The sequence below is a fragment of the Notamacropus eugenii genome, chromosome 1 (genome assembly GCF_028372415.1).
Source record: "Notamacropus eugenii isolate mMacEug1 chromosome 1, mMacEug1.pri_v2, whole genome shotgun sequence".
Lineage (NCBI taxonomy): Eukaryota > Metazoa > Chordata > Mammalia > Diprotodontia > Macropodidae > Notamacropus > Notamacropus eugenii.
Window position 1 is genome coordinate 169558977 of NC_092872.1, and position 12183 is coordinate 169571159.

The window sequence follows — 12183 nt, forward strand, 5'->3', positions numbered from 1 at the left end:
CACTTAAGGCCCTTCAGAAGTTGGTCGCAGATTATCTCTTTCTCATGTTACTTAAATTCCACTGGGCACCTTCATTGCTGCTAGGCAATCCTTTTATATATCCCTAATTGATTTACTATCCCCCTTCTCATCACAGCAGCTTTTCCAAACTTTTTGACCTCTCTTCAAACCTTCCATAACTAACCCTTTCCCCACCCTCTCAGCTGAGAAGCTTGTCTCATATTTAACTGGAAATTCTGAGGCCATTCACTGAGAGCTCCTTCTCTCCTCCTCATGTCACATTATTTAAATGCCTTCCCCTACTATCTCCTGTTAGTCCTGTCTCACACAAGGAGGTGGCCCTTCTCCTTGCCAAGGTAAAATCCTCTACGTGCACAAGTGATTCCATTTCATCCCATGTTCTCCAACAGATTCTCCTCCACCCCCCCATCCTCACTGTCTTACTTTTCTTCAAACTCTGTCTACTGGCTGCTTCCCTGTTGACAAAAAAACGCATGGGTCCTCCATCCTCAAAAAACCCTCAATTGACCTGTCAACTATTGTGCTTTATTTCTGCTTCTTTCATAGCGGCTTTCTCCTTGAAAAGATTGTCTAGAGATGGTGCTCCACTTCTACCCTACATAACTTTCCTAGAAACTGTTTAAAGACAATTAAAGAGAAAAAAATGAAAATTAAGGAGAATTTTATGTGCTGGGTTACTCCATAAGCCTATTTTATCATTTGTACCGAAAACAACATCCCCCATCAGAAAATTTGTATACCGAAAACAACATCCAGGGACTTTTGTTTAAAATGAGTCATAGAGGATTCCAACTCTCCACACATACTCTGGCAAAGAACCAAAAGGGACATCACATCAAATAATGATCAAGAAATCCAAAAAGAAATAAAAGTAAACCCCTTCATACAACTCCAGACTGAAAATGAAAAATAAATAAATAAAATGGTCTGAAGCCTGTGGAATTTTGAAAAGGGGTCCTAGCTACCCTCAGTAAAGGTAAGCAAGCCAGAAACTTGCCAGTGCTCTGACAAGAGAAACTGCAGGGGAGCCTGAAGCTTTCAATGCTAGAGGAGAGGATCTGCAATGTTTAGAAGCGCAAGTTGCTGGGTTAATGAAAATCCACAGTGCTTTGTGGAAAAAAGACCAGTCATCTGTATTACTCTGACCTGCTTTGCTTCTAAGGACCTTGGAGACCACAGAGCTCTTACGCTAGATGATCCAGGGGATCTTGCCAGTACTATGCATGTAGACCTATTAGAGGAAGTAGAGGTCAGTGGCAGGGGATTAAAAAATTGAGGGTTAGGATCAAATGAGACTTGATTAAGAGTGTGGGAGGGGAAGAGGAAGAAGTTTAACTCTGGCACTAAATCACAAATAAGGAACTGAAGCAGGAAAGATGACTAAACAGAAGATACTGAATATTATAAAGAAATATTATGGGTTAATATAGGCTTAAGATTTAAACCCAGAGGAAGTGATTAATTCCACAATAACTATAAGAGCCTCAGAGAAAAAACAGCTTGACCACAAGGACAATGAAAGTACATGGAAGAAATGAAGCAAGAGATAAAAGATGAAATTATAAGTGAATTAAGAGTTCTGGTAGAAAGAGTAATAAAGAGAAAAAAAAATTACTTCAATAGAAGGTAGAAAATCTCACCTAAACAATAGACTCTGAAAATTGGAATGGAGTAAAGAGCATTCAATGATTCCATGAAACAAAAAGAAATAATCATATAAAATCAAAATATTTTCAAAGTAAATAGCAACATTTCCAATAAGATTAGGAGTAACACAAGAATGTTTGGTATCACGACTATTACTTGACATAGTGCTGAAATGCTAGTTATAACAATAAGAAAATGAAATTGAGGGAATAAGCATAGGCAAAGAAAAAACAAAATTATTAGCTTTTGCACATGATATGATAGTTTATATAGAGAAGCCTAAGGAGATAAACTAAAAATTAATTGAAACATAATATTAGCAAAGTAGCAGAATACAGAACAAACCCCCTCGAATCAGCAACATTTCTATATATAATATTAATAATAATTAATAATAATAGGAAGAAAAATTCCATTTTAAATCAGTAGATAATCTATAAATATTTAGGGGTTCACTTACCACGATACACATGGAACTATATGAATACTACAGAACGCTTTTTTTACAGAAATAAAGATAAACCTAAGAAAATGGAAAGCTACTAATACAGATAGGTCATATCAATATAATAAAAATGACAATACTTTCTAAATTTATTTACTTATTGAAGGTCATAACAATCATCAACTTCCAAAGGATTACTTTACAGAGAAGAAAAATAACAACAAAATTCATTTGGAGGAACAAAATGTCTAAATTCTCTAGGAAAATAATGGTGTCCTTTGGTACAGGGACTCAGAGGAAATTTTCTTGGACCTTCACAGGGATCACTTTAGATACCAGGGTCCCTGAAGAAATTTGGTGTGTCCTATGTAGAACGAAACACCTAGAAATTTTGTCTTGACTTCAGTCAGACATCCTGAGAGAATCATGGAAGAGGTTTACGTAGAACAATTTGGTTTCTCATTGTGCAGGGATGATTTTCAGTCAATCCCAGGTCCCTAATCTCTGTGAGGAAAGGCCTCTTGAATCCAGTTCTGGTTTTGTTGTGGCACTTCGTAACTGACTGAACTCAGAGTAGAGAGGCCTCTCCGTAGGAGAGAAAGGGTAAGGACCCGGTCCCACTGGAGCCAATGAACCAGCGTAGCTATACAAGTACCAAGTCAAATTCGTTCAGTTTCTCACAGGAAGGGTAAAAGGCTGACTTCTAGTGAACCCAATCCCTGTGGGAAGAGGCCCACACTCTCAGATAACACTGTAAAGATTCAGGCTTTCCTCTGAGAAAGGTGGTTTGATTTTCTTTCCCTTTTCTTTATTATTTTTGGCTTGGTTAAGGATCTTTAGAAAGTACCAAGACAAGAAAAAACCTATTATAACTTTAGATTGTTTTAGAACGCATTTGGAAGTACGGAAGAATGTTAATTACCAGCTTTGATTATGAACTGTGCTATACAGATTTCTCCAGAGGCACTGGGAAAGGCATTCAAAAAAGGAAATGAAAAATGTCCCCAAGTACTAACAGAGCTTTGCCAAACACACTCCAGTAGATTTTCTGGAAACAGCAACTATCAAAACTGCGGAAAGAATGTAAGGGTAGAACTGATTGCACCCACCCCACTTAAAGTGATCAAATGTCTTAATAATTTAACAAGGAGAAAACAAGTCTCAATCAATCTCATCCATAAACTTTCATTTCAATCAAAAACAAGACTTGAGACTGAGCAGGAAATTTCTTGGAAATGAAAATGACAATGATGCGGCACAACAATCATGTATGGGTTGGCTGAGGAAACATGGTCACATGCTGGGATCATTTATAAAATAATCTAGCCAGCTTAGAACCAGGGTTATTCCAGAAAATGAAGAAATACAGCATTCCACTAAAAACCCTGAGGAAGAACCACTCAGGGATACAAGGTAGAGAGAGAAGGAGAGGCCCCAAAGGGCTAACTTTAGTCAAACAAACCTGGGAATGCAGCCATTACCCTGTGTTTTTAAATTTAAAGCAAGAAAATACTTAAAATCGAGAATGGAGGTGACATTTCTAGTCTTAATTTTTTTCTTTACCTTCTGTATTTGAAGAGATTAGGTCTGTCTCAGAAACAGAGAGAGGAAATCAAAGGGGAGTCTGAAGTCCTACCTAAGAAAAAAAATATCTTGGGCAAGATACCTTTTTGATACTCAAGGATGGCTTTGGTTTCTGATTTACTTTCTGCATTATTTGTTGCCCAACAATCTCAGGGATGACACAGGAGTAAAATATAGTAATCCATCTAATGAGTTATAAAAAGAACTTGTGACATCAGCAATATTCTTAACAGATCCTAAATGAAGATAAGCACTGGGAGGAAGAGCCACAACAGCTATTTACTTCTCTTCGAGAACAAGTCTTACAATGTACCAATGCATTTGGATTGCTTTATTACTTTATGAGAATTATTACAAATGTTCAAAAAGTTATATTAGAATGATAAGGCCAGTTGTTGCTGTTGTGTTCGTCCTTCATTTTCAAAGAAGACTGTGACATTAGAGAAACAATGACCTGACTTGCACTTGACTCTGATTTGAGTGAGGGAGGGCTGTGCAGGTCACCAGCCTCACTTTCTCCTCTTGAGCCATCTGTGTCCAGTGACCAGATAGATATTCATCAGGATGCCTGAAGAAGCCCAAGATGCAATGGGAGACCTTGGCCTTTTACGCTAAGGCCTTTTCAGTACTCACTTAAAGTGAGGTAAGCACAGAGGAAAGGAACCGTTATGTTCTGTGACATTCTCAAAACCATTCATTCTTGTCTTTGTCTCTTCAGTAATGTGACAGGGAAGCATATTTTCACTTTAGATCTCCTTGCTAAATGTATGCTAGAAGAACAGAAGCTTTAACAACGAGATTATTCAGTCTACACTACAAACGACTGCAAACAGTATATTAACGGCCCTTTGGGACTGTTAGGAGGTGGAGGGTGGCTGCTCAAAAGCTTCCCTAAAAGCTCTGAAAGCCGGCATAGCTGTCCAAGAGTCCAAAGGAAAGCAAAGAAAGAGGGAATAGGAAGCCATGATTTTTCTGCACGTTCTAGGTTCTCTTCTAGAACTACAGAAATCCTAAGTTTCATAGGGTCCAAGAACAAAGTCATGTAAGAATACTTAGTTCCACTACACAGTTCTTCACTGAGTTTAATGACAACCCAGGGCAATAATGCTGAGACAAAGGAACTTATTCAGAATCAAAAGAAAATTTCTCCAAAGAACTATCAACGATTTGCCTGGGAACATTTAATCTCATCACAAGAAAAGTCTTTTAGACTTTAACTTATCTCAGAGTAGTCTTATGTAAGCAGACCTCCAAAAGCATGAGCACATACTTGAGATAAAACTGGTGCTATAATATACGCTTCAAGTTTTATACTATCTTCCAGGTTACACCTTTAAACATATCATTACATCAGATAACCTATCACCTCAACAGTAAAAGGATAGATAGACCATGTCCCATAGTTGTAGTTGTAAGATGGATCTAAGAACAAATTCTCTGGTCCACCCCTACCTTCTCATCCCAAACCTGATCTTATCAGTCTACTACCTTTATTGGAATACAATACAACCTTGAATTGTCACCGTCATTTTAGCAACTAAACTCTCCATGACAAATTCATACTTTGAAAATACAACAAAAGTCCCTGTGGTAATAGTAAACTTCAATTTGCCCCTAGCCAAAGCAAAGAATAATCTGCCTAAAGCTCACCCTGGTATCCAATTACTCTGAGTTCACTGAATGTCTGATTCTCCCTGCACAAATAAGTAGAGGCTACACAGAGTTTAAAAATAAAACACAAACTAAATACATTAAAGGCAGCTCTGGGAACATTCCTAAAGTAGGAGATGGACAAAAGAAGAATGAGTAGAGAACTGGTGGAAGTAGCCTGGAGCTCCTAATTTACTGAAATCCTAGTTCTGGGACAGATGTACCTTATCCATGTGGAAGATCAAGTCCAACTCACAGACATTTTCAAAACACTTGTCCAGTGTCTCCACAAAAACCTAGGGAAAAAAGAGAAACAGATTTAGATCCAATTGGAAGAAGTTCATGTATCATTCAATGTAAACTTATTGTGGAGTGGGGCAACTGTAACTTAAGTTTACCCCTTCCCTTCAAAGGAATTCCAACAAAGATTTTATGTATTACACTTTTAATACAGTATTAACTTGAACATCATCTAACTCAGATCAGGGAATGCAAAAGGTTTCTGGGGGAAAAAAACTTGTATTTTAATATGGCCCCATTATTCACAGGTAGCAAGCATACTTTCTCCTTTCCCAGGTGCCCAAAAGTCTTTAAATAACAAGGGATTTCCTCTTTACTTGATCACCAATTCCTTAATCTAAGGTTTTGCTAGCCTGTCTCCCAAATTTTACCCAGAGGGGCTGTTCAGAAGGACTTGACTCAGAGCACCACCTGCTGGTCATCTGACAATTTTGTCTCAGGCATTGATCTAACAATGGTAAAAGTACTCACCAGATCAGCAGGTCACTCCAAGGTAAATCATCAGTTGGAGCTTTCCACAAAGTCTCCAGGAGACCAAAGGGACAAAGGAGATGAGCAATAATAGCCTGGGGCAGGCAATTTACAAGATCATCACCACTGGCTAAGGTGTAGAGCCATGGTTCTATCTCCTCACCCTAGGATCCCAGAATCATGACTCTAGGGCTAGGAGGGAGCCCAGAGGCCCATCTAGCCCTTTAGTCATTGGTTTATCAATAAGAAAACCAAGGACCCAGGTAGTTAAGTACATATTCTGCTTCTAAACAAGTCTACCAGACATACCTGAATGAGATCCAAGATTCCCAGTTCACTTTCTGAAGAATCCACGCAAAACACAAAATACAAAGTGGCATAGTGCCGGTAAATCAACTTGTAGTCAGAACCGCCAATCAAACTGCAGGAACAAAAGACAACCCCCAGAGATAGCTGAAATACTGTGCTAGAGTAAATGTGATTTCCTCTAATCACACTGCCTAAAAATGCACAGGACAATTCACCAGACTCACATTCAAATCAGGCAAGTGACATGTAGACCCTCCTCAGAGTGAAAAAAAAAAAAAAAGGGGGATCACTCAAGAAAACTGAATTGATAAGCCTTGGAAAAATTAAACAGAGCCTCTTCATAAACATCTCTGTCAAGACTAAAGCCGAGGTGTGTCCTGGATTGAGCCTGACACTTAAAGAGCACCGGTCTGAAGTCACAGGACCCATCAACTGATCAGACCTTGAAATAAATGGAGGAAAAAGCTGCTGACTTACCTTCCCCCTTCTAGGAAGTTACAGATGTTGTCATCCCGCTTGAGGACAAGGTGGAAAGTCTCCCGGACAATCTGCTGTTGAATCTCTTCTGGCTACAGGAAAAAAGAAGAGTCCGACAAGACAGTGAGTTTAAGACCCAAAGGAGCCATAGTTATGAGGAGAGTGAAGCACTACCAAAATCTATAAAGCGCACCCCTCTGCTATTCCATAGCACTAGAAATGGGAAGTTTCCACTCTTCACCACACATTTTCTTCCCTACCATGTTCTTCCCCCTTCCCCTCTAATATTATCAGGGACTCCCATGACTTGCCTTAGACCAGCAGTTCTCAAACTTCTTGATACCAGGACCCATTAACATTCTTAAAAATGGAGGATCCCGAAGAACTTTTGTTTATGTGGGTTGTATCAGCTGGTATTTAACGTTTTAGAAATTATAGCTAATAAATTTTTAAACATTTAATTATTACTTCACTTAAAATAATAAATCTATTATATCAACACAATTTTTTATGAAAAATAACTATATTTTTCCAAATAAAAACATTTAGTGAGAAGAGTGGCATTATTTTACAAATTTTTGCAAATCTTTTTAATGTCTAGCTTAACAGAAGATAGCTGGATTCTCATATAAATGTTGTGAGATGTTGTTTTGGTTGATGTGTATGAAGAAAATTTGATCTGACACAGATATGTAGTTGGAAGAGGGAGTACTTTAATAATGTTACTTTAAACAATGTATTGGTAATGTTATTATGAAAATAGTTTTGACCTTGAAGTTTTGACCCCCTTAAAGAATCTTGGGGACCTCCAAGAGTCTGAGAATCACTCTGAGAGCTACTTCTCTAAAACATCAAAAATAAAAACAGCTGATGGCCAACTACCATCAGATAGTTGTACATCAAGTCTCCACTTCTGGCATCACCACGATGAACTACAAAGTAAATGTACTTCAAAAGCAACAACCTTACGGCAAGTATAGAATCAGAGACCTAATTCCCCAAAACTTCTTTAGAACTGTCTGCTGAGCAGAAATATCTCTTATCATCCTGTCCCCATCTTCTCTCTATTGCGAAAAATACAAATCTCTATAGGATATTTTAGAAAAATCCAACCAGCCATTTTAGCGTTAGGAACCAAGTGTCCCCTCCTATCTCACACTGTCTCTCTGCCCTCTCCATCACGTGTGTAATTTTGTCACATGGGTAAGGTTAAAATTTGCTGTCTTTCAGAACAATGTGTACTCCTAGATAAGTTACACTGAATTCAAGTTCTGATTTAACCTTTTAAGACTTTTCTATGGAGAAAAGTCTGTTTCAACTCTCAGTAACAATCTCTTCTGCACAAGTGAAGTCTTTTGGTTCTCTATCATTCTTTCTAGCTGAATAGTTGCAGCAATGAATAAGACCTTGAGGCCTAATGAGCAAACCTCAAGGTAGTACTCACTTCCAGTAGGAACTTCGGGGAGAGACAGTTAAACCTCAGTCTGAAGAGCTATCACCATGGGAACTGACCAAAGTGTCAGAAGATTAAATTTTTTGTTTTTCCCAGGAATTCTGATTTGTTCTGAATTTACCTTTAAGGTATACCTACCTAGGTGTGTATTTCTTTTTTTATATAACAGTATATATTTATGTAGCACCTTAAAGGCATTTAACTGTGTGACATAGGTATATCAAATATTATTATCCCCATTTTGCAGATGGGAAAACTAAGGCTCACAGAGGTTAAGAGAACTGTCTTAAGTTCACATAACTAGGAAGTGTCACACTTGGGATCTGAACCCAGATTCCTCCTGACTCAAAGTATACCTAGCTGCTCTTGGATGGTTTTGGTTAGAAAAGCAGAGTAAATATCCTACATTTCCAAAATTGAAGGATCCACACTGCAGCCCAGTGGTATGGTTTTCTGGGGATCTTTCCTACTACCAGAAGGGTACTCCCCTTTACTTATCATCACCTTTTCATTGATTCTGGATGGCTTTATACTGTTGTAGCATATGGGGATAAGTCATCTAAGTTAGTGATGATGAGTAGGTGAGGAACATAAGACAAATAAATAATGGAAAAAAATAATACAATTTTAACTTGAACCTTGTCTGCCAAAAACTCAAATGGAACAGTGATCTCATGGACTGGATGTTTTTCTCCAAAGTTGTGTATTGTGAACCATCTATATCTGTCAATTTTGAGCAATTCTTTCCAACAGCCTCCCATAATTTGCAACAGAAGGTCCACTCAAAATGTCAGAGGTCGTCCTGACTTGACACCTCAAAAATCCAAGGCAACACCCAATCTATTCATCTGTTGCCATTCTGTGACTAAGCTGTGACTGGCCCATCTTCCTGTTAGCTTTAATCTCAATAACATCTTTTATTCCTTTTTTCTTTAAAGTTATTCATTGCGTACAGTTGTAGTCTGTTCACACCTATCATATACCTCACCACTCATCTCTGCCTTAAGGAAATTAACAAGCCACTCTAACGACTCTAACCTTCTCCCAAAAGTAAAAGCACATCTTTTAAATACCAATATTCTACCAGTGTTCTTGTGTGGAGTTATTTTGAGACTATGAGGCATGGAACCTTGCAGTCTTTGAAGAATTAAAGATGATTATCAGTGGAGAGACAATACTGGTTTTGAGCTTATAGGCAACAGATAGAATTTACACATTTCCACAAAGGCTATACACATACTTTTATCTTTCTATTTCTTCGTGAACCAACAATGAACTGATGTTACTGAGGTAGACAGCTTTTCATCTGGCATCCAATCCATCCCAGAAGTGGACTAGATTTGGGAGATGCTCTAAAGGTGTGAGTCAAAACTCAGCTCTTCTACATCCCAGGACAAATACCTGACTGACTTGGCAGCAAAGCGGGGAGTCTAATGCTATAAATTTCTCATCTGCCATGTTATCACTTCATCTTCAGATGCCAATCTATTTCAAGTTAAATCCTGTGGGGTTTAGTCTACTCTTGGGGGATCCCAAGGAAACCAACTCATTTTTAAAATTCCTAAAGTAGATTTGAGAGAACAAAATTAAGACATTCTAAAATCAAATGTTATCAAATAATCCAAACTCCTGAGAACTTTGTCTTCCTAGAATAAGGAATTGTGTGAGGAAAATCAGGATAGCTCATGATTGCTAATAATAAAACCAGACTCTTTTTCCCACCTCTCTCACAAATGGGTATATCCCAGAACTAAGAGTCCATAGGGTTCTGCCAAAATGAGACTGGCCTCAGGAATATTTCTACTTCTCCAGTACAGTAGTATAAACTTAAACCTATAATAAATTCCTTAATATCCTGGACCATCCATGATCTAAACCTTAAAGATAACAGACTATTTACACCAGTGAAGCTCTCTTTTATGATGCTGCTACTGTGGGGATTAAAACTGTCCAATCTATAATAAAAGAGACTGAGGCAGAGCTGTGAGCCAATGGCACTTTATTAAAGGGTCAATGATGCCATCTAATGAACTGGACCTCAGAGCTTCCTCACAATCTGAGATGCTCCCTTCTTCCAGGATCTTGTTTTTAAAGGGTTTCCAGAAACGCAAAAGAGGCATGGTGAAGTACAGAATCTCATTGGTTGATAGACCTTGCTCTTGAGGACCAAAAATGATATATCAGCAGGTGGTAGAATAGAGGGGGGGGGGGCGGTATCACAGGCTGGGTGAAGCATAGGGCATCTCCACTGACTAAGTGGTCATAAGATGGTCACCTGCTCATTTTGGTCAAGAGAGAATGATCTGTAGGTACAAAAATAAATTGAAAGATTTTCCAAAACATCAAGTTATCTCACCCATCCTGGATTTGGATATGGAATCTGAGTAAAACAAGACAGAGATATCTTTGTCAGCATTCTCGTGGTTGTACAAGCAAGCCTCATAACTTGATAAACAAGTAGTGAACATTACATTAAAGCTGGAGACTCTTTATAAGAACCTATCTATCCCTATATGATTTACATAGAATATCAAAGTGACTGATGCTGACTGAAATAGACTAGGGGTCCAAATGTGTTATTTCTCGCACTACTATCTAGAATAGGCCTGCAGGCTGCTAACAGCCCACAGGCACACCAAAGAATTTTGGGTGGCCAGCAAAAAACGTAGAAGAAAACATCCTCTACATTTTTCATGGGCCACCCGAAATCCTTTGGTGGGCCACAGGTGTGCAGGCCTGATCTAGAACAAAGATTCTTAACCTACAGTCTACAGAGGACTGATTCTGAAGAGCGCTACCAAACTCCAGAAAAAGAGGTGATGGACTCAATATGCAGAACACATATTTAAACATGCAAAAAAATACTTTTGGACATGGCCAATACAATAATTTCATTTGCTCAACTATGCATATGTGTTACAAGGATTTTCTTTGGAAGGTAGGAAGAAGAAAAAATAAAATGTTCATTTTTTAAATTTTTTCAAAAAACCACAAAGATTGGTGAGAGCTAAATCCTTAGGAGGGTATAGGGTGCGTAGAAAAGCTTCCTCTCTAGAGAATACTGGACCAATCCCTCCTTGGGCTTCCAGTAAAAGGGGGAGAGGGGAATGACATTTCTCTCCTCTTTCCCCAGCTTCTACCCAGGGGCCCACCATTGGAGAAGTATGTCAGTTTAACTCTGCCAAAGTGCCATTTTCAGCATTCTTCAAATCTTCTCTTATGTCACTTTACCCTTTTCTGATTCTGGATGAAAACTTGGGTCTTATTACGGAGGTAGAGGGAAGGGCTGGGTTCTGGCTATAGCTCTGTCACCAACTAAAGGGATGACCTCGGGCAAATCACTTCATATGGGGGGGGGGGGGTGCTCATAGGTAGAGAAAATTTGCTAAATTTTTACATAAGGCCAGAGAGTCAACAGAAAACCTAGCACTGAAACACAGATTTGAGAACTTCACAGGAAATACAAAATACCCACAGCAGGACAAGTGCAGGACCAAAGAAAAACCAAAATATGCCCCTATGTCATTTTTTAAATCCCAAAACTTAACACTGCTAATTTACTACTATAAGATACTATGTTGATTTTCTTTAATCAGCTTCTAAGTTAGCATTCTGAAATATTCCTGATCCTGAAATATAACAATAGGAAACTAGATGACAAAGAGCACAGAGTACAGGTCCTGGAGTCAAATCCAGCCTTGGACACTCACTAGCTGCATGCCTCGGTATCCTCCATTATAAAAAGGAATATGATAATAATAGAACCTACCTCCCAGGGTTGGGAGGATCAAACCAGACGATGTTCATAAAAGACTTAACATAGTGT

General features: G+C 38.5%; 1 protein-coding gene across 3 annotated transcripts in view; it reads right to left on the minus strand.

The window, feature by feature from the left end:
• LOC140510095 (AP-3 complex subunit sigma-2) overlaps positions 1–12183 on the minus strand; it is a 72098-nt gene that overhangs the window by 27550 nt on the left and 32365 nt on the right. For all 3 annotated transcript variants that reach the window (XM_072618427.1, XM_072618446.1, XM_072618437.1), the window contains 3 exons: positions 6905–6996; positions 6428–6539; positions 5572–5643 (listed from right to left, as the gene is read on the minus strand). In XM_072618427.1, coding sequence (XP_072474528.1) covers positions 5572–5643; positions 6428–6539; positions 6905–6996 — 276 coding nt within the window. The remainder of the gene's footprint in view (positions 1–5571; positions 5644–6427; positions 6540–6904; positions 6997–12183) is intronic.